Source organism: Hyperolius riggenbachi, chromosome 2 (genome assembly GCF_040937935.1).
Source record: "Hyperolius riggenbachi isolate aHypRig1 chromosome 2, aHypRig1.pri, whole genome shotgun sequence".
NCBI classification, from domain to species: Eukaryota; Metazoa; Chordata; class Amphibia; order Anura; family Hyperoliidae; genus Hyperolius; species Hyperolius riggenbachi.
In genome coordinates, this window is record NC_090647.1 from 46524225 (window position 1) to 46547746 (window position 23522).

At 44.3% G+C, this 23522-nt stretch overlaps 1 protein-coding gene across 21 annotated transcripts in view; it reads left to right on the forward strand.

Moving 5' to 3' along the window:
- Positions 1 to 23522, forward strand: part of TENM4 (teneurin transmembrane protein 4) — a 1797006-nt gene that overhangs the window by 1701778 nt on the left and 71706 nt on the right. For all 21 annotated transcript variants that reach the window (XM_068266709.1, XM_068266713.1, XM_068266710.1 and 18 more), the window contains 4 exons: positions 4512 to 4631; positions 15022 to 15283; positions 20775 to 21042; positions 22568 to 22711. In XM_068266709.1, coding sequence (XP_068122810.1) covers positions 4512 to 4631; positions 15022 to 15283; positions 20775 to 21042; positions 22568 to 22711 — 794 coding nt within the window. The remainder of the gene's footprint in view (positions 1 to 4511; positions 4632 to 15021; positions 15284 to 20774; positions 21043 to 22567; positions 22712 to 23522) is intronic.

A 23522-nucleotide genomic window follows, 5' to 3' on the forward strand; every position in this document is an offset into this window, starting at 1 on the left:
CGGTAAAAACGTAATTAAAACGCAGAAGTGTTAACGGGGCCTGAACCGAGAAGGTACCGTTGTTTCTCTGTTCAAGAAACCATCAGATGATATATTTAGAATTTTGCCTGGCGTCCTGTTTTTTTGTATATTTCTAATCTTTTAATTACGCACTTACGCTTTACTGGCACGCTCATATTTATTTTCTTCCTATTAAATGACTCTGTGCTTTTAGCGGTATATTTTTAGTAAACTGCAGAAATAAGTTCTGCTAAGCTGTTAAACAAACTGTTGCCGGTATTTTCTGATTGCGGCAGGTGTGCCGCCTCCCCCCTTAGCGAAGTGTATAGCCTATTCCGTTTTTAGTGGAATTAGCCCCCGATGGGTAAGTGGAGTAATTAGGATAATCCGTTGGTCAGAGCACCTCTGTAAAGGCATAAATAAAACATGTTGCTTTTGTGGCTCCATCCAAATACCGCGTTTGGCTTTTTCCAGCTTGCCGCCTCTTATGTTGGTCTTTTGTGAAATTGGCGGCGTAGCCGGAACGGCGGCCAGCTGTGGGAGGAAGTAAAGGGCTGCATTAAAATTATGTATTTTTCCTTTGGACCTGAGGGCGAAGTGTACTTTTCTTTATAAATAACATGGGAGCTTAACAAGTGTAGCAATAAGAAAATCTGCATTTCGTGTCCTCGCCAGTCCCAATGTGAACTCGACTGACATTTCCATCTCCGGAGCCGTTTACTTATTTTTACCAGCCGCTAAAGCATTGTACAAAAGGAGGCTCAGTCATGCTGCCCAGTTTCCAGTATTTCTCCTAAAAGTGATCCTCCGGACTAAAAATCTACTCAGCAACACTGAAAAGGCTTGGTGTTTCTTTAACAGTTTCACAGCATCAGAACTTTGTTTTTCTTACCAAAGCCTAATTTTTAGCCAAGCTCCACCCATCAAAGAAAACTGCCCGGGCTTTTTTTCCCTGATGCTGTGCAAAGCATGATGGGATTTCCTATGTTATTCACGTTGCCTAGCAACTGGGAGGGGTGATCAGCATACAGGACAGTTGGAACTGTGTCTCAGGCTCCCTGTCACCTCCTTTCAACCAAAAAGATGGCTGCCCTCATGAAATCAAACATTTGCCTGTTCTTTTAAAACAGTGTGGGTAAGAGATTATATTACCTATCGATTTTAATTAACATAACTAATGTAACTTAATGACAGTATGTTTGTTTAGGTTGAAGTTCCTCTTTAAACTTAAAGTGGTTAGAAACTCAAATTGCATATATTGTTCAAAGCATCTAACACAGCATAAAACAAATAGCTAAAAACATTTAACTGGTTTCAAAGTTACTGCTAATACTCAAACCTTTCTGCTCACTGCTAGGCGATACCGTTGCCCTTGCTGTCCAAAATGATCAGATTGTTGAAGTTTAGGGAGCTGTGCAAACACTGCAGAATAATTTTGTGGGGAGCAGAGATTCTTCTGCTACTTTGTTTGCACAGCAGTTATTTAAAGCTAACCTCAACTCAGGTTGCTGGTGGTTTGGAGCATTTAAGAGCAATATATGGGAGATAAAAAACCGTTACAATAAAAATATCACTGAAAAAAAAGGGAAAATAAATATGCCAGCCTCCATATAAGTTTCAGGTCAGTTGTCCTTTAGAGTGGGCCTGAACTCTTGCACAGGACAGAAGGAAAACAGAAAAAAATGCACCCTGTATGTATTTAGAGAGTTTAGCCTGTCTAATTCCCCCTCATCTGGGACTAATCACAAGTTGTAATTTGATCTCTTGTCTATGTCAGCTGGTTGTCTCAGCAGAGCAGCTAATTTGTAAACACAGGGTGTTAACCCTATGTTTGCTTTTCTATGAAAGCAGGAAGTAGACACACTGCAGATTTATTGCAGGATTTGTATCAGCTATAACAAAGAAATGTTTTTTCTTTAACGGTTATTATGCTGTTGCTGATCTTTTGTGCTGGGAATACATAATGAGATTTTTCAGCAGATTTACTGTCCCATCGATTTTCCGATTATTTTTCCGGTGGATTTCCATTCACTTCTATGAGAAGTCGATCAGAGAAACGATTGAAAATCAGCCCTGACGTGTCAGAAATTATCTATCGAACCATCTATCTGTCAAAAAATCTCATGGTGTATTCCCAGCACTAGAGAAGAGAGGAGGTTCTGAGTTCAGGTCCTGTTTAGCCATTATTTTGCCAAGCAAAATATAGCTGGGTTGTAAAGTAATGCTTGTCAGCCTGCCATGCGTCACTATACTAACTACTCCCAGCGGCCCTGTGGCGGGGGGGCATTTAGCGCTCCTGCACATTCCCTGGTGAATGGAGAGGATGGATATTGGATCAGACAACAGTGTGGCTCCCCCCTCCTCCATTGTGACAGATAGGAGGATGTGTGCTGGTTTGAGGCTCGCTTATCGGCCTCTGTGCTGACTTTATATTCAGGCTTTATCATCTGAGGCTTCTCTTATCGGTGTGATCTGAGAATCTGGCTCTGCGGCTTCCTGTACAGGCGCTGTAAATAATGCAAGGCTTGGCCTTCCTGTGGGAGAGGGAGGCGGCCTCCTTCACTGAGGCCTCCCAGATGACATTGAGAATGATTCCATGTTGGGTTATTAAACCGAACTCTGTCACAAATCAGGGTGAGGAGATAGCGGAGAGACAACAGAGTGGTCCGCAGCCACTGTGACTCCCATCCTCTGTTAGTGCTGCAGATGTGGGTCACACAAAAGAAAGGGCTGCTTCTATAGATATCAGTTATCACAAGTCCCTCAGCACTTTATAGACAGGAGTATGTTGTATGTGCAGGGCCGGTTCTCTCATGAAGCAAGGTGAAACATTTGCATCAGGCGCAGAGATTACAGGGGCAGCATGTTGGTACTGTGTTTACACTAACAGCAGTTAGAGTAGGAGGAGAAGCAAGACTCACAGCCAGTCAGTGTGCTATTGTCGAGCTGCAGCATGTCATGTGAGAACATTAAATGAAGCAGAGCAAATTGTCATTCCAAATCAGGGGGGCGCATTCTCACAAGTTTGCCTCGGGCAGCAAAAAGTCTAGAACCTTCCCTGTGTATTTGGGATAATGCGTTCCTATTCTAAACTACTGTATAAGGCTGTGTGTCTATCTGTATATGTTCTTGGGCAGGTCTAGTGGTCAGGGGCGTAGCAACAGCAGAGTACTGTATATTCTGGAGTATAAGACTACTTTTTAACCCTTGAAAATCTTCTGAAAAGTCAGGAGTCGTCTTATACTCCGGGTGCCATTGATGCCGGGTGATACTCTCTATCCTGTTACCGCCTCTCAGATCTCGCTGCTGAGGACTGTAGGGAAGCGGTGCAGGAGCACATGTGTGAGATCTGAGAGGCGGAGAAGGAGGTGAATAGGATACAAGGGCGGACCAGACGGGTGAAAGAGGCGTGTTTTATGGGCACAGCGCAATCTATTCTTCCATACCGCTCTGATAAACTGGGAGACAGGGAGAGCTGGCCAATCCACTTGGGGAGAGGGACCAATCCAACCAGTCAATTGCCTATATACTGGGTACCACATACAGTACAGCACCAGTATCTGTTCATACACAGCACCAGTATATGATTTTTAAAAAAAAAATTATTTGGTGTGAGTTGGAAGAGGGGTAGTCTTACACGGCGAGTATACCCCAAACTCTGTTTTAACTGGAAAAGTTGGGGGGTAGTCTTATACGCCCAGTCGTCTTATACGCAAGGAATATATACAGTAGTCCCTGCCACCTCAGCGGGCCCAGAGCTGTTAGGGGACCCTAACTACTACTTCACTCCCTCCGATAAATGAGTCTATACTCCAGATCAGGTGTTTTGTAGCTACACTTATTATGGGAGTGAACATTATGATGGCCACACTTTTTTTTATGAGCTTTGCAAGATGGGCCTCTAGGCTGTGAGGTGCACTAGGGGTTGGCGAGAGAAAGGGTGTGAAGGTTGGGGGGGAGGGGCCTCATGCCCCTGTTAGTGGTTACTGAATACTGAGGATATTACATAGCCATCACTTGGCATCCTTCCCCCTGTCTCCATGGTGACTCACTCATCCAAAGAGACCCACCTATCAGAGGTTGTGTAACAAGTGTGGCTACCATAACAACACGTAGGGCTCAATTCATTAACACCTGTATACACTAAGGGCCCTTTTCCACCAGAGCTGTTCAAATTCACATGCATTTTTTCAGATGCGAATTTGCATGCAAATGTAATTTTACATATGTATACATCCGTTTTTAAAGGATACTTGAGATGTTCTGTTATAACCTCGCCCACTCGCTTGAGGATCCCTAGACTTATTCTGCACACAGGCCTCTGTCTACAACATTATTTTACATCAGATTTGAAAAATTGGGACTAAGTTTCAACATTCGCTGTTCCCCACTCTTGTTATAGTGATGTGGTGTTATAGTGATGTTCTTTTCACCTCTGTGTTGGCTTATACTGATCTTTGCTAAATTTAATTCACCTTTAATTTTTTTCTGCTTCTGTTTTTCTGTTACAGACATGCTTGCGTCATTCGTGGTCAAGTGATGACATCAGACGGGACGCCACTGGTGGGTGTGAACATCAGTTTTGTCAATGCTCCTTTGCTGGGTTACACCATCAGCAGACAAGACGGCAGGTAATGATGTCCTGTATTCCTGCCACCCGGCCTTGTGACTTAGCTTTGTGAACTTCTCTTGCTCCCTGTGTGTGGATTGCTGACATTTTCAGCCGGTGGTTTTGTGTCAATCGTTTGGCCCGAGCATGGATCTAAACTATTCCAGGTTGTCTGGAAACAGCCAACTCTGTGTCATTTCCCTCCCCCGCCCCCTTGAGTACTGCAGCTCTATGCCAACCACTGCACCTATATCCTGTCTACCTAAAGCTGCGTACACAATTCTTTTGTGACGTGTGGAGACTATGACCGTTACGGCGGTTCGGATCTTTAAGATCTTCGATGACTCCCACAGAAAGTGCCACGATCGTTTGAACTCTCCTTCTCGCAGTTATGTGGCGTTACATATTCCCGTGAGTAAGAAGATGGATTGGGGAACGCTCGTTTGTCGGGTTGCGTCGCTTATGGTTCCCCAATCCATCTTTCAGTGAGTACGGGCCTTTAGAGAGCTACAAAAGTCAGAGCATCTGGTGTGTCTAAAAGGGACCTTTGGTGGTCTGCTGCTAGTCATTAAGGGGGTCACTATCATCAAATTCATAGAGTGCCAAAGTCACGCCTTCAGAACATCCATCGCCATGTCTAGAGACATTACCATTACTTGCCACTAAGTTAGGCCAGGGATCGCTGTTTTGTTTACAACTGCTAGCATGGATAGGGGGACCACTAGCATAGCTCCCAACTGTCCCTTTTTTTTGGAGGGGCAGTCCCTCTTTGCAGAGGTGTAACTAGACTTAATAGGGTCCCCCTGCAAAAATGAGCATGGGCCCCCTTTGTCCGCGAACCCCACGGGATTGGGAGCCGGCGAATGGCAGCAGAGAATGTTCTGCTGTGAAGCAGCCTCTGGAAGCAGGAAAAAATTACACATGTTCCTACAAACAGGGCCGGATTTGTACTCTTTACCGCCCAAGGCCACAGTCACCAGCCGCCCCCCTTCAGTATAGGTAACGAGATGACCACTCCTCCCTTCCCTCCAGTATAGGTAGCCAGATGACCTCTCCCCCCTTCCCTCTAGTATAGGTAGCTTGATGACCTCCCCCCCCCCCAGTATATGTAGCCAGATGACCCCTCCCCCTTTCCCTCCAATATAGGTAGCCAGATGACTCCCTTAATCCCTCCTTTTTCCACTCCCCCCTTTCAGTATAGGTAGCCAGCTCACCTTCACACCGCAGCAGCCATCAGTGTCAGTCATTTCTCCACTCATCTCCAGTGCAGAAGCTTCCTCTTCCTTTCCGTCTCCAATGCTGCTCCAGTCTATAGCCTCCAATGCTGCTCCAGTCTATAGCCGCCGGCCACAACGCAGATGTGCACAGAGAGTAAGGTGGCTGCTGCACAGATAGCTGGCAGCAGAGTACCATAGTCAGGCACTCGCCTGATCTCCCTGCATTGCAGCATTTGCAAGCTTGCAAATGCTGCACCAGTTTAGCCTGCTGCTTTGGTGCCCTTCCTCCTGTGGTGCCCTAGGCCATGGCCTAGGCGGCCTTGCCTTAAATCCGCCCATGCCTGCAAATGGTTTTTAAAAGTGAATGGGAAGGTTTCTTTGCTAATTGGCTGCACATGCAGTTGGGGAGAGGGAGGTGGAGGGGCCTCTACTTTAGATTTAGTCAGTGTTTGCTCATTGTAAAATCTTTTCTCTCCCTGATTTACATTTTGACATTTATCACATGGCGACATTTTTACTGCTAACAGGTGATGTCACTGGAAGGAGATGCTGCTTGCTTTTTTGGCAGTTGGAAACCGCTGTAAACAGCTGTTATTTTCCACAATGCAACAAGGCTCCCACAGTGTGATGTCTGAACCATGGTTCTGACATCACACTGTGGGAGGGGTTTCACCACAATATCAGCCATACAGAGTCCCCGTTTGAAAAAGGGAAAATATTTCTCATGGGAAAGGGGGTATCAGCTACTGATTGGGACGAAGTTTAATTCTTGGTTACAGTTTCTCTTTAATTTCACCTATTTCTTAATTTAAAATGTACACAGTAGAAAAGAAATGGCAGCTCATCTTGCCAAGCTGCACCTGACTGACACTGGCTGCATACGGCTGCAAAGCTGTATTTGTGTTCATTACAGCTGAGACAGTTGCTGAAAACTAATACAACTTGCATTACTACACTTAATAAAGGGGACCTCACCTTTCGCTTTTTAGGCGAGACATCAGTTCCATTTGTTGCAAAGCATGTTAGCAGGGACGCCGCATGACAACTTCTTTCAGGTCCCCACCCTAACCTAAGTTTAAAATCACCCAAAGATTTGGGAATATGCGTGCAATTGTTACTTGGGCAGAGCTGAACCTGTATGGTTTGAAATTACATCTTTTGCTTATGAATTTTTAGATGTATGCGTGGCAAGGGGTGTGATGGGGTGTGCTAGGGGTGTGACTTTCCCTCTTTATCATCTCAAAATGTTGGTAAGGTATGATTACTAGGCCACAGTAGACAGATCTCTGTATCGGGACATCTTAAAGGGAACCTTAAAGAGAACCCGAGGTGGGTTCTAAGAATGCTATCAGCACACAGAGGCTGGGTCTGCATGTACTGCCCAGCCTCTGTTATACTGCTGCCCCCCAGGCCCCCCCTGCGCGCTACTTGCCCCCCATAAATCAAACGCCGAGCTAGCGACACACAGCGTGTTGCAGCCGGCTGTTTACCTTTGGAAGTGTCGCTCTCTGGCGCTCCCCCGCCTCCTCCATAGCGCCAGTCCCCGCCTGCGTCCCTTCCCTCCAATCAGCGGGGAGGGAAGGGACGCAGGCGGGGACCGGCGCTATGGAGGAGGCGGGGGAGCGGCAGAGAGTGACACTTCCAAAGGTAAACAGCTGGCTTCGACGTTTGATTTACGGGGGGCCAGTAGCACGCAGGGGGGGCCTGGGGGGCAGCAATATAGCAACAGAGGCTGGGCAGTACAGAACCCACCTCGGGTTCTTTTTAACTGAGAGGGATATGGATGTTTCCTTTTAAACAATACCAGTTGCCTGGCTATCCTGCTGATCTCTTTGGCTGCAGTAGTATCTGAATCACACACCTGAAACAAGCGTGTAGCTAATCCAGTCTGACTTCAGTCAGAGCACCTGATCTGCATGCTTGTTGAGGGGCTGTGGCTTAAATTATTAGAAATACAGGATCAGCAGGCGAGAGTCAGGCAACTGGTATTATTTTAAAAGAAAAAATCCATATCCTTCTCAGTTTAGGTTCCCTTTAAGTGGAAGATCTAGTTTAGATTCTTGATGTACTTTCGGGGACAACAACTGTACTTTATTACTATTATTATTGTTGATTTATAAAGCGCCAACATATTCTGTGGCGCTGTACAAAGTAAGAAACAACCATGGGGTACATAATAATACAGACAATGGTATACACCAATATACAAAATACAGAATCGATACAAAATACAGAATTGGTAATTACATTGACAAAAGTAACATGATGACTAAAATGTATAATCTGTTGATTTATAAAGCGCCAACATATTCCGTGGCGCTGTACAAAGTAAGAAACAACCATGGGGTACATAATAATACAGACAATGGTATACACCAATATACAAAATACAGAATCGATACAAAATACAGAATTGGTAATTACATTGACAAAAGTAACATGATGACTAAAATGTATAACCAATTCTAAGACCCAAAAGGGTGAGATAGCCCTGCCCTTGTGAGCTTACAATCTAAAGCAGGGGTCCCCAAACGTTTTGGGTCGAGGGCGGGGTCAACATACTTCAGACTGCTGGGAGGGCCCGAGTATACATAAAAAGATGTCTTTGCGGGCCACACAGTGAAGCATACCTAGGTGTCACCTGATGTGGAATTTGATTGGAAACCAGCTTATTACTGCTTTCTGGCTTCCATGTGGATGGGTGGTGCCTGCACTGCTATTCTATATAGGGACCACCAAAATGTAAAGATGTAGCTGACTGCATCTATAAGTAATACATTTTGTGTGTGGGGGCCGGTAAAAAAGCCTCAGGGGGCCACATTTGGCCCGCGAGCCTTAGTTTGGGGACCACTGATCTAAAGGAATACTTGTGTGAGTATATATGTTTATACTGTATATCTGTTAGTGATCAATATGCACTACAATAATCCCAAGGCTCCAAACTTAAACTGTCGCGCTTGGATTCCTTTGCGCCTGTTTTGGTGGGGGGGACAAGCCTGTACATACGAAGAGCCAGATATGAAGCATATGTTGCTTACAACAGCCGTACTCATTCTTCCCATGATCAATCTTGCAGCGGAGACATGTCTGCTGATCTGGTTGCTGCCGGCCACACAAATTTTACTGTCAGATGTTCTGTACACTTAAGGCCGGAGGGATGATGAAATGAACCGTAGTGATGTCTTGGGGGGGGGTGGCTAGTGGTGTGTTGTGACCTCCGGCACAGGCCTCCCGTTCTTTACGCAGTGATGTTATACAGGATTGCTGAGCCGCTGATCGTTAATGACAATTAGCGCGGAGCAGGCGAATCGCTGAGGCAGCCATCCTGAATTTTAACAGCACCGCAACATAATTCAGCAGCAGCATTCGGGAGGGAGGGGTCGGTATGGGCAAGCTGTCTGGAGGAAGGATTGTATTGTGCTTCCTCCAGTAACAGGAGCCCCCCTCCTGCGCCTACTCTCCAATCCCCCCCACCAAGCATTTCATATTGACAGGAGCCCTGCTGGGAATTGACAGGTTCACGTCGGCAGTCCGTGCAGGAAGGATGAGAGTCTGCTAAATATTTATGAGACAAGCAGTGGGCTGCTGGATAGGTCAGCGCTACAGACTCCGTACAGATAATCTTATTAAAACAGCAGGATTAAGGCATCTTGCGCCCAGATTTTCCTGTAGTACGGCGGTGCTCAGGAGTCGCTGGACGATTAGGAATTTTCATTATTTCTGAATATAGATGAATTTAAATGTGATCCGTTGGTCACGCAGGTCCTAAAGCTAAATCATGAGATGCCAATTATGTGGGTGTCAAAGATAATGTGCAGCAGGGTAGAGGTGCAGCCCGTAATAAGACAAAAAACGAAAACAGTTAAAGCGGATCTGAACTCAGAACTTCCTCTTTGCTCTAAAAGTTAAGCAACAAAATATTAACCTTTAAAGAGAATCTGTATTGTTAAAATCGCACAAAAGTAAACATACCAGTGCGTTAGGGGACATCTCCTATTACCCTCTGTTACAATTTCGCCGCTCCTCGCCGCATTAAAAGTGGTTAAAAACAGTTTTAAAAAGTTTGTTTATAAGCAAACAAAATGGCCACCAAAACAGGAAGTAGGTTGATGTACAGTATGTCCACACATAGAAAATACATCCATACACAAGCAGGCTGTATACAGCTTTCCTTTTGAATCTCAAGAGATCATTTGTGTGTTTCTTTCCCCCTGTTCTCATGCACTGAAGTTTCGGGCTGCTCTTTTCTTCCTGCAAACAGCTTTGCCCTTGTCTGTAATTCTTCAGTATGTGAAAGCCCAGCCAGCTCAGAGGACGATTTATCCAGGTGGTAAAAGATAAGAGAGAAGAGAGAAGCTGCTCTAATCCTAAATAATACACAGGCAGTGTGCAGAGAGGGGCCTGAAAGGGGGAGTTCATAGCAGAACCACAACACTGAAGAACTTGGCAGCCTTCCAGACACAGGCCGACAAGTCTGACAGGGGAAAGATACATTGATTTATTACAGAGACTGTGATAGCATAAAGTGCTGCAGTAAGCCAGAACACATTAGAATAGCTTTTGGAACTTGTAGGATGATAAAAAACAGGATGTAATTTTTGTTACGGAGTCTCATTTAAGAAAAAAAAATTTTTTTGTTAGAGCTGATACAAATCCTGCAATAAATCTACAGTGTATCCAGTTAAAGCGCACCTGAACTCAAAACTTTCTCTCTGCTCTAAAAGATATGCAACAAAATATTAACCTTTACAGAAAAAAACATTTCTTTGTTAGAGCTGATACAAATCCTGCAATAAATCTACAGTGTATCCACTTCCTGCTTTCATGGAAGCAGACCTATTGTTAACATCCTCACAAGTTTGCCTCAGGCAGCAAAAAGTTTAGAACTAGCCCTGCTTTCAGGAAACGAGTTTTGACCTTATTAACCTTTTACCTAACCTTCGACTATTAACTATTCCCTGGGCTCATTGATTTTACCCAACATAAGGCCTATTGCTAACCACCTCCAATGCTGACTTTGTTAGTGCCTGTGGCTCGCTGCACACTATAGCATTGCTATCTGGCACATGTCCGACTATCGTCCGGTGCCCATACATGTTGTGCAGGTGGAGGTTCCATCACTGCAATAGACACAGTGGAATTAGCAAACCGGAAAGGAGCGTGACTGGGAATCCATACTATCCTTACTTTAGGATTTGTCGACATGTCTAGTTTTCTGTTGTGGTCCGTTCGGTGAAGTGAACTGATTTAGGCTTTAGTAGGACCCCAGCATTGTCCTAGGGCAAGGGGTGTCAAACTCAAATACAAAATGGGCCGAAATTGTACACTGGAACCTAGTCGCGGGCCAACCTCAACTGTCTACTGGCCACCTTCCTACCTTATAAAATTCCCAGGTGGCCCTCCGCCCTCCCCTTTACAGTTCCCTGGTGTTTAGTGCTTCCCCCCTCCCTCCCCCATATGTTTTTACAGGTGTTCTAGGCCTAGGGTTTCACCTCCAATATAGCTTCCCTGGTGGTCTAGAGTGGGCCAAACATAATGTAAAGTGGAGAAACCACTTGAGGGCCAAATTTAATGGCTCTGAGGACCAGATTTTGACATGTATGTCCTAAGGCATAGATGTCAAATTTTGCCCACAAGTGGTCTCCCCACTTTGCAGTATGTTTGGCCCACTCTAGACCACCAGGGAGGTTATATTTGGGGTGAAGCCCTAGATCACCAGAGACGTGATATGGAGGAGCACTAGTCACCAGGGAACTGTATAGGGAAGGGAGGGGGTCACTAGACACCTGGGAACTTTATAGGAAAGGGAGGAGGCATTAGACCCCAAGAAACTGTATAGGGGAGGGATGAGGGCCACTAGATACCAGAGAATTGTTAAGGGGTGAGAGGAGGTACCACTAGGCACCAGGGAACCGTGTAGGCATGGGAGGGGGGAAACTAGACATCAGGGGCCACTAAACCCCAGGGAACTTCATAAGGGAGGGAGATGGCCACTAGATATTGAGGTTGGCCCATGACTTTGTCCCAGTGTTCAATTTGATATTTTAGCTTGACCACCCCTGTTATAGTGATATTTGAGGGGCGGAATGTGGTGTCATCGCTGCTTTGGCAAGTTGTGTCACAGGTTGAAAAGGCCAAACTGGAAGACACCTGAGATGCCAGCACCACCCCCAAGACTTGTGGTTCCTCAACCTCTGAAGAGCCTCCAGTCCCCCGGCCCCGTACAGAACATGCTGATCCAGATCTCTTCTGCTCTCCATCTCCAGCAGAAATGCTTGGAAAGCAGACTCCACATACTAAATAGACTTTTTATTAGCGCTGAACTGGAAAGGAGCAACATTAAGGGAAACCCATCCAGGAAAAAGCCATGTAAAACTGTCACGCCGGTAGATTTATGTGACAAAGAAGAGGGATAAGGAAACATATGGGAGCAATCAACATAAATAAGTTATCACACCATGAATACATTTGTTTGAGGTCTCGCCGGGAGCCGTGTACAATGATGGAAGAAGGACGATTATATCTGATCATTACTGAGCGCTGCTTATGCCGTTAATGCAGTGCGGATACGTTTTCTTTATTCGGGGCGATTATGAATAGAAGGTTATGTAACGGTGGAGGAAGACGGTCCTATGTAATAATTGGTTGAAAGGCATTCATTGCCGACTAATTAAGGCGTCATGGAGATTACTGCGGATTCTGCAGCAGCAATTAATAGCAAAACTTCACTTGCGGAACGAGCGGAAAGTTACTCGGGTACATTATTGTCTTTAGCTTTTTGCTGAAGAAAACGACAGATATAGCAATGATTTGACCACGCTTTGTTAAAGTGGACCTGAACTCTTGCCCAGGAAAGAAGGAAAACCTAGAGAAATGCACCCTGTATGTATTTAGAGAGTTGAGCCTTTTTAATACCCCTCATCTGTGACTAATCACAAGTTGTAATTTGATCTCTCCCCCATCACCTGGCTGTCACGGCAGCAGGGATGTGGAGTCGGTACAAAAATCATCCACCTCCGACTCCAGCTCCTCAGTTTATGAAACCACCGACTCGGCAGGTACCCAAAATTGCTGTGACTCCTCGACTCCAACTCCTTTGTCTAATTCTTACCAGGGTTGTAGATTTGGTACAAAAATCATCCAACTCCAGACTCCTCAGTTTATGAAACCACCAACTCCATCTCCAACTCCGACTCCAGGTACCCAAAATTGCTCCGACTCCACAACCCTGCACGGCAGAGAGCTCATTGGATGTTAACAATATGTCTGCTTCCATGAAGGCAGGAAGTAGACACACTGCAGATTTATTGCAGGATTTATATCAGAAGTGTTTTCCTTTAAAGGTTATTAAGCTGTTGCTTATCTTTTAGAGCAGAGTGGAAGTTCTGAGTTCAGGTCCGCTGAATACTCACCTGACGACCCAGGAAGATGGATCCCAGCAACGTTCCTTCGGCGACGAGCGCTTCCTGATCCATCTTCCTGCTGGCGTGTCCACACGGTGGCACGCAACAGCACATGACGGGTGTGTACAGGAAGTCAAGAAATTGCGGTTCTTTGTGCGGAGGCGTCTGGGATCTTAAAGATTCGCCGTGACTTTTGTTATCACCGTGGATCCTGTAACCATGTTGTAAGATTGCGAAAACGTTTCCTCGTCACTCAAAAAATCGCAGCTCATCTGAAAAATCGTAGTGGATACGGGTCTTTACTCCTGTTCTGTAGATCCTCATTGCATTTTTTGTGAGAGAAGCAAGCTAATAAGTGGAGCAGGTGATAATTATTTAAAAAAAGAATTCTTCTGTAAGCCCCTTTACTACTGCTGCAAGGAAAACCAAATACCGTATATTTCGGCGTATAAGACGACCCCCCAACTTTTCTAGTTAAAATATAGAGTTTGGGATATACTCGCCATATAAGACTACCCCTCTTCCAACGCACACCAAAGAAAAAAAAACAAACATATACTGGTGCTATGTATGAACAGGTACTGGTGCTGTACTGTATGTGGTACCCAGTATATGACAGTATATAGGCGATTGACTGGTTGGATTGGTCAACTCTCCTTCTCCCTAAGCAGATTGATCATCTCTACCTGTTTATCAGAATAGTATGGAAGAATAGATTGCACTGTGCCCATAAAACACGCTACTTTCACCTGTCTGGCCCATCTTTGTATCCTAATTACAGTACTTCCTTCTCTGCCTCTCAGATCGTGCACATGTGCACCTGCGCCGCTTCACTACAGTCCTCAGCAGCGAGATCTGAAAGTCGGTAACAGGGTAGAGCGTAAACCCCAGCATCAGTGACATCTGCCGTATAAGACGACCACTGACTTTTCTGAAGATTTTCAAGGGTTAAAAAGTAGTCTTATACCCCAGAATATACTGTACTTGTCAAATATAGAAATTATGGCTGACTGGTACCCCAAGGTAATTCTAACAGAGATTGTCAGATTAGGACTTGTAGGGGTGTTGTCTTAAAAGCACGCTGATACAGTCCTAGCAGCAGCCCCACCCACAGAGCCTAAAACTGAGTGACTGAATTCATCTGCTTCATGTGATCACATTTTTCAAAGATAGGTTTTTTTGTGTTTTTTTTTTTTTGCTGGAGAATCCTTGTTTTACTCAAAAAGCTAACATTTTAGCACTGATTACTAACTATTAGATGGAGTTTTTAAAGGGACTCCGAGCACCTCTCATGGGTATGCCTAGAGACTCCAACCAGTACTGCAAAGTACTTAAAGATGCATAATTTTCTGTAGCTTGTGCTCTTTCATTTGATGCCTGAATCACCATTCTACACCAAATAGTTTTCGTTCGATTTCAATTTAAAAATCGCTGCTGCCATCTTGGCTGTGTTATAACTTCCGGGTCACCCCTGTCTTCTCTGTTAGAGAAGTGCATCACTGAATGAAGCCGGAAGAGGAAGTGACACGCATGGCCATTGCAAGAGGCTTCTCCAGAGGGGTCATAGCATGACTTTTGTTGGAAGTCGCCTGGCTTAAAGGCATGCCCGTGAGAGGTGCTCGGAGTCCCTTTAATCCACAAGCAATTGAAATGTATGTTTGCATTGTTTTAAAAAGCTGTTTTTTTTTAATTTGGGACATAGTGCTTGACAAAGTCTCTCTGTTATTGAAATCACACAATCCTGCTCTAATGTAATATTCTTGTGCATATTTTTGTGTCTCTTTTCGGACAGCTTTGATCTGGTCACCAATGGCGGCATCTCCTCCACCCTCCGCTTTGAGCGAGCTCCGTTCCTCACTCAGGAGCACACCCTCTGGTTGCCATGGGACCGCTTCTTCGTCATGGAGACCATCACCATGCGCCACGAGGTGAACGAGATTTCCAGCTGTGACCTAAGCAGCTTTGCCCGCCCCAATCCCGTGCTGTCTCCAGCTCCGCTCACTGCGTTCGCCAGCTCATGTTCCGAGAAAGGGCCCATCGTGCCGGAAATCCAGGTAAATACACCACACTCCTGTATATTTCTTTTGTAAAGTATACTACATCGGTAAAATACCGCATTTTCACAAATTTACTAAGATTTTCACACATGCAGTAATAGTTTGGTAATTAACTGAAATACTTGGCTTCAGTTCACGAACACCTGTTCGGCAAAAAGTAGAAGTCTAACCAGCTGTGGGGTAGGTCTCTGCAGCAAGCTGTGTTCTTCTACGGTCATGTTCTCCCACTTCTGGCCAGAGTTGTGGTTCTTCAAGTAGCCTGCCTAAAACATGAGTTGTTCCTTTGCAACCACTTGTGACAGCAAAAAAAAAAGTTAAACGCATCCCCAGGGTACCTTTAGATCTGCATGCATACCACCAGAGAGCCCTCACTGTGTAATCATCTTTTCTTGTGCACATCTAAAGGGATATCGGGAAGCCTCTATGAATGCGCCTTGCTTATATGTGTTTTGCTTTGTTTTTTTTACTTTCTGATGTCCCGCCCACCAGTATATCGGTACCAATGGAGTGAGTAACAGGACAGGGTTGCTTCTCCGATTGGCTGTCTACTTTGCCTGTCCATTTTACAGAATGTCTGATTATTAGTTACCAACAGCTCCTGGAGCTGGAGCTGGCTGGAGGTAAAATGCCAAACATCTCACTTGATTTACCAAATGCTCTAATCTTTGTGAATTGACATTTATTGGGGTAATGTTACCTCACAAGTTGGTAATTTACCTCACTAGTTGGAAGTTTTCCATGCAAATTGAAATATGATAAGATCAACTTTTTTGCATTACTGAATGTGGCAATGCTTCGTTAATTGAGGCCTTTGACTCTAGTGTGACTCCACTGGCTGCATGCTTGTTGCAGGCGTGTAACTCAAACTCAACTAAAGCCAGAATGGACAGCTAGGCAACCGGCATTGTTTAGAAGAGAATGAAGATGGCAGCCTCGGTATTCTTCTCACTTCAGTTGCCTTTAGCACAAGACGTTTCTGCGATTTCTTCACTGTTAACATATTGGATTTGCAGCTTGAGGGAAAACAGCAAGCCACAAAGGGTCAATCCATCACTTTTATCATGTGAGCTGCTTCTGCCTGGATGGATGTGGTGAATGGTTCTAGGTGGGGCCACCCTGCTTAATGGCAGTCATTTGTTTAATTAGCTCAGGAAGACAGTGAAGTGGAGCAAAGTGGCTTTAATGATCAAATTGAGGACTTCCAACCTTATGCACACTGTTTACATTTAAGAGTGGATAAATGGGACTGTCAGGGTGATGGAAGACTTCAATGAGGAGGAAATTAGACTACTTTACCTTCCTGATGTTGTTTACAGCCTCAGGAAAACAGCCTTGTGGCTTATTTCCTTCATTATTTTTCTTTCTTAAAGTTGCCCTGTCACCCACCTCCGCCAGAAGTCTTTTGCACATTCAAGATGATCCACAGGCTAAGACATAATCCTGTAGTATAGATTTTTGAACCCTTTAGCAGCCAATTTAATTAGAGGTATGCGGGTGCTTTAGGACAGTTTATTTTACCACATTTGTTGTTTCTTGTTTGTTACATTTCCTTGCTTCTAATTAGTACTGCTGTAATGTGTATTTATGGCCACGTGCCATTAGGGGGCAGTGTGAGACAATAACAGAAGACCTCTGCTTTCAGATTCTATATTTTCTATTAGTAGAGAGAGAGAGCAAAGCATTCCATGAATTTACAGCACGACGAGTTCAGCCGACTGAGGTCACAAGCAGTGCACTTATCTAAAACGAGATAACTCTGTTGAAGATGCTAATTGGTTAACTCATCTTTCCATGTAAGATGTAGGTTTCCCTTTCTGTCCCGTCCACCTTCTGTATCGTCAATAAAAAAAAAGTGTGCTGATTTTAAAAAAAACATGGCTTTTATTACCCTGGTCATGGGACAGAATGGTAGTTGCTGAACTGTCACTCCTTAGTGCAAGTGTAGTATCCAGCCAGAATCCAGACTCTCTGTAGTCACCCAGTGTTTAAATGTACATAGACTCACAAGTGCCTGCCACCACACAGACAATAAGACAGCATCATGTACTGGGCGTAAAGTAAATTTCCAAATCATGTGTTGAATACCGACTAGGTTTCGCCCTTCCTTTATTATCAGGTGTAATTAACTCTGATGTCTGATTATTAAAATGTCTTTCTTATATTGGCATTGTCCCTTCTTCTTAGAGGTAAGCCATTTTATGTTTATTACATCCATGATTATTTTTTGGGACGCCTTCTCCCTCCCAGTGATGACGTTGGGAGGACGAAACCTAGTTGGGTTGGAGAAGTGGGCAAGTTTAGCTGCTATCTGTATACAGTACTTTGGTTGTGCCTTGTACCAAAACACGATTTTATGCTAGGGGTCCTGGTTGCAAGAATGCGCAATATGAGTTTTATTACTCAAACTTTATTTTTAATCAATACATTTTTGGGAAATTATCTTTTATGACCAGCATCTGATGCCATCTTATTGTCTATGTGGTGGCAGACACCTGTAAGTCTATGTACCTTTAAACACTGGATAGTTACAGGTAGTCTGGATTATGGTTTGATATTACACTAGCACTGAGGAATCTTTGGAATTAGCGGTCTGTGGAAGTTTGATCCTTTGGCAGCTGGTTGCTATTGGTTACATCAACGTATGTGTATGCAAGCCTTTGTATCTTCGGTCCTTTGCCACAGTCTTTTGAACTGTCCCTTCACCTCCCCTCACCTCCCTCTTGTAGTCTGTATAGGGTTGCAAGGCACAGACACTCCTTTCCCCTCCATTCCTTTACAAAAGCACTACCTGGAAAGAACCTATACAAACATGTCGGCCAGCCTACCTTCTCGTGTGCACACTATTTTGGCAGTTGGACTGAACAACTGCCATTCACTAAGTGCCTGCTTTCCTAAATATTGAAACCCTGAGAATACCCTATGAGGAGATGGACTAGTCCAAAACCTGTCGGTTCTGTCCGATTTTTACTACCTACTGTAAGTGACAGTGACATGGGAAAAAGTAATATATAGGGCATTGTACAGTTTATAAGGATGTATACACATGTATGTTGAATTTTTACAATTTACACATTAGTGGTCCTTTAACTGAGAGATTTTTCTGAAAATGTTTGTAAGGCTCAAACATACGGTAATTACACAAACAACATATTTACAATCCGAATGTTATTTGTCGTTCGGCTGCCCTGCGATGCATTAGAGCGCGGCACTTAACATTTTCCACACTCTAAAGCTTCTCCTGAATAGAAAGTCACCAGGTTTCCAAAGAGCGCATGCAAATTAAACCTGGAGTGGAAAAATAAACCCCCTGTTTTGCTCTCCCCCTCAAAGGTTCCGTCAGGACAGTCTGTACAAACCAAAATGCGCTAACATTACAGCGTGAAGACCGGAGCCATTATTCTGTAATCGCAGCGAGAAAACCTTCGTAGATGAGACCTTTGAGGGGCAAATTATATGGTTCGGGACGCCCGGCGGTTTTGTGTGGCCGCTCGTACGCGTGTCCTCTGTTTGACAGGTTCTTACGAGCCACTTCAACCCCTGCAAACTCTGAAGTTGTCGAAACAGAGTTTAAAACTGAACTTTACAAAAAGCGGTTGAGCAGCTGGTGACAATGGCCTTCAAACACCGGTACACAAGATAAGCAGGCTGCTGTTCACAAACATGCTGAACGCATTCTAACACACAATAGGTGCTGGCAGGAAACTAGCTATAACTAAATACATATTCTGAGAGTGTGATGGGTTTTTTTTCTGTAGGGTTACCAAAATAACGTAAAAATAACACAAATTTCACAATCACATAATATTGCAATTACTTTCTTAAAGTAGGATTTTACTGTAAAAACTAAAATTTCGGTAACTACTCTTAGGTACATAAAAGAACATTTGAAAGCAATCCCGAGCATTTCCTGTATGTAAAAATATTTACTTTCACTGTAGAGAGCTGCATACGATTACTTATCTCTGGCTCATAGGCAAATGTAATTATTGCCGGCAAGAATCTCTCTGCCTGTGTCTTCACTCTGCCCCCCCTCTCTGCTAGAGTGACTGTTGCTAGGGCGATGTGTCTATTCAGCAGAGGGAGGGAGTAGAGTGAAGACACAGGCAGAGAGTGTGAGCCAGAGATAGGTAAGCCTGTACTGCTCATTGCAGTGAAAGTGAATGTTTTTACACACAGGAAATGCTTTTAAATGTTCTTTTATGTATCAAAGAGTAGTTAATGACATTTTAGTTTTGAGAGTATAAAACCACTTTAAAGCAGACACTTGGGTGAAATCCCTACCACAGAAAGTAATCAGTAAAATGCCATCAGATCGAATTTCAATAGATTTCAAACTGAAATCTATTGGAATTCTATCCTAGTAAAAAATGTTCTAAAAACACATCAGATAGATAAGAAATCCATCTGATGATCTATCTGCTGCTGATCTGACGAGTGTCTGGGCACCTTAAGTCGCCACTCCTGCCCCAAAAAAATCGATCAATCTGACACATTCATGGCATCAATGGCCAGTTACTCCTGAGAGTTTATGGACCCATAACAACTGTACTCGCAACAGAGCATTGTTTCCATGGTTGCATGGAGGAGCTTTTTGAGCATACTATCAGTTTTGGAAAGTAGTAGCTGGCTGCAGACTGATATGGAAAGACTGTTTTTAATCAAATTCAATTGCAGAACAACTTGAGCAGTGCAAATGTATATTGATCATAAGACTAATGCTGGGTACACACGATGAGATTTCCCATTCGATTCCCGGATCGATTCGATTAAATCAAACATGTTCGATTGGATTTCGATCGTTTTTTCCGTCGATTTTGCATACCTATCATGAAAAAATCGATCGAAATCCAATCGAACATGTTTGATTTAATCGAATCGATCCGGGAATCGAACGGGAAATCTCATCGTGTGTACCCAGTATAAGGAGTCGGAGTCATTATGGGTACCTGGAGTCGGAGTCGTGGTTTCATAAAATGAGGAGTCGGAGTCGGATGATTTTTGTACCCACTCCACAGTCCTGGCTACAGCAAGATGCAGAGAGGGAGCAGCTATAGGCGTCCCTCCATCTTAAAGGGAACCCAAGGTGAGAGGGATATGGAGGCTGCCACATGTATGTCCTTTTAAACAATGCACATTGCCTGGCAGTTCTGCTGATCCACTGCCTGTAACACCATAGACCGTGAACAAGCATGCAGATCAGCTGCTCTGACTGAATTCTGACTACACTAGCCACATGCTTGTTTCAGGTGTGTGATCCAGATACATCTGCAGCCAAAGATATCAGCAGGACTGCCGGGCAACTAGTATTGTTTAAAGGGAAATAAATATGGCTGCCTCCATATGTCTCTCACTTTGGTAAATATCCGCATTAACGTGTAACAAAATAACACTACTAACCACTTACAGGAATAATGTGACTTTTGTGAGAAACAATTAATGGAACATTTTAGTTAAACTCCATTTGACCGCGTTTTTCTCCCCCCACCAGTCTTTGCAGGAAGAAGTTCCGATCCCAGGAAGCAAAATCAAGTTGAACTACTTAAGCACTCGAAACGCCGGCTATAAATCCGTCCTGAGGATCAGCCTGACTCATCACACCATCCCGTTCAACCTGATGAAGGTGCACCTGATGGTGGCCGTGGAGGGGCGGCTGTTCAGGAAGTGGTTTGCTGCCGCCCCGGACCTCTCGTACTCCTTCATCTGGGACAAGACCGACGTCTACAGCCAGAAGGTCTATGGGCTGTCCGAAGCCTTCGGTAAGAGATGGCTGTTAGTTGCTCCACTATGGATACCAGGGTTCAATTTTACATGCATGCAAATCAAATTGTCCATTAATTAAACTATTTCTATGGCCAATAACGTCAAACAAGCATCATCTCACCCTGTAGGTTACCACCTGTGGTGGAGAAAAGCATAATCTTCCTACACCAATCCAGTTGTGTGTCTGCCAAAGCATGCAAATTTCAGGTCAAAATGTATTGGCTGCAAAATGTATTGGCTGTAGAATACTTGTAGGCCCCTTTTACACTAGAAGTAAATTCCTGCGTTACCCATTTTACCTATTTTTTACCTTTCACACCTATTGCAGTTCATGGCAGTGCGCCGGAAGTATCCGAGCAATGGCTGCAGCGTGTTAACGCAAGCACCACGCTTAACGCATGGTGAATAGGGTAATGGAAGTCTATGGTAGACTGAGTGTATCATGCGCGGACCTACGGGAATCCCAGTGATGTATTTCCTGCCCTGTATGGAGTATGTCACTGAGTGGCGGGTGGCATTATGCATATGATGACCCTGTCTGCGCACTTTGCTGCAGGGTCATGTGATTGTTAGTTTTAGTGGTGATGCAGCAGCAGTGCAAATGAGGCAGGAGTAGAAACATCCTCTTTAGTGGGCCTCTTAAAGAGCTGCCAGAAAACCGTGAAGTCCGGCTTCCAGAGACAGATGGGCTGCCCTGTTTCTTTTCCAAATGCATTTACTGGATTTACATCGTGCAGTACAGCAGACCAGATAGGACTGGAAATTGCAGGGCCCGATCTGGACCACTGTACTGCACAGGCGACTTGCTTCTGCACAGTAGAGCAGACCCATTCGGGCTCGGCTATTTCAGCCTGAGGCTGATCGGAAAGCCACTACTGCACCTGCGCAGAATTGCAGTATATAAATATTGCAGGTGCTACTGTGACGGTGCTACAGCCGACACCCTTGTCTGCGATAGCTTAGAGGGGAAAAGCGCTGGATCCATGAGCCTGAGAAAGCTCCGGGTAAGTATCAAAGCTTTACTGCTTTTCATCTCTGGTACCCTTTAAAGATCTGATCTGCCATGACGGTCGTTATCCCCATGTGACGTCCACGCGTTCGTGCACCTGTACCCATGTCGCGAGATTGCGTAAATGACCGATCGCCGCTCAAACGCTGATCGTCGGAAGAATCGAGAGGTGGGTATGGGCCTTTAGATTTCTTGCCAGCGCTCGCTTCAGATTTTTAGCTGTAAAGTGTGATTGATCGATTGGCCTGCTCTGTCGTCTCGTGTGGTTGATGCAGTCCTCCCCTCGAGTAACGTTATATGAACACTCGTGATAGGCAGGTGATTAGATGACCGGCGGCTTTCAGAATGTCCTCCATTAAAGCAATATCGGCAGTTTACCAGCTCGCTTAGCATAATGGTATTTCAGCCGTGACTGGCAACTGCCAGGGAAAATGCCGCTGCCTCTGATTGCTGCCCTGACTCACACTTATCGGGACGTTAAGGTCACATCTCTCTCTCTCTCTGCATTTCAGTCTCCGTAGGCTATGAATATGAATCCTGCCCGGACCTCATACTGTGGGAGAAGAGGACGGCTATCTTACAGGGCTATGAAATCGAGGCCTCCAAGCTGGGCGGATGGTCGCTGGACAAACATCACGCACTCAATATACAGACTGGTAAGCTGGGTGTATCTCAGGGTCCTTTTCATGGCCAGAGTCTGTCACATTGTGCCTTGTGAATTGCAGGGGTTAATTTCCAACTAAACCCAAAATTAACAAGAATCCGGATGTTTACAGATGTTTCTTTCCAGGATTTTTAGCTGCAGAAGCTTCTCTTCACTCAAATAAGTTTATCCGCAAATCTTATGTATTGTCTCTCCTTATCTATCTTAATCCTTAATTTATCTCTTCTTAACTATCTTAACTGATTTATTTCTACTTTTCTGTCTTAACTAATGATTTATCTCTCCTTAACCACCTTATCTAATGATTAATCTTTTTCAGCTCATGTCTTATCTCCCCTGCTCTCCATTATCACGGGACTTATCTCACCTTATCTGCCTTATCACATGCCGTATCTCCCCTTCTCTCAGTTATCACATGGCTTATCTTCCCTTATCTGCTTTATAACATGCCTTATCTCCCCATTATCTCATGAATTATGTCTCCTTATAGTTGAAAATAAACCTAAAGTAAGGTGAGATAATTCATGACATACCTTTTTGAATCCACCTCAAAGGTAACATCTGAGTTCTCCAATAACTAACGCCTTATTGGTTTTATCCCATGCCTTACTTCCCCTTTACTACCTTAACTCAGGCTTTATCTCCTTATCTGTTTTATCCTATAACTTATCTCTCTTATTTCATGATTTAACTCTTTAATTTTCTGAACTCCAGATGTATCTCTTTCTATTTATCTTATCTCACAAATGATCTCTCCTTATCTGTTTTATTTCATGAATTATCTCTCCTTATCTCAGTCATCT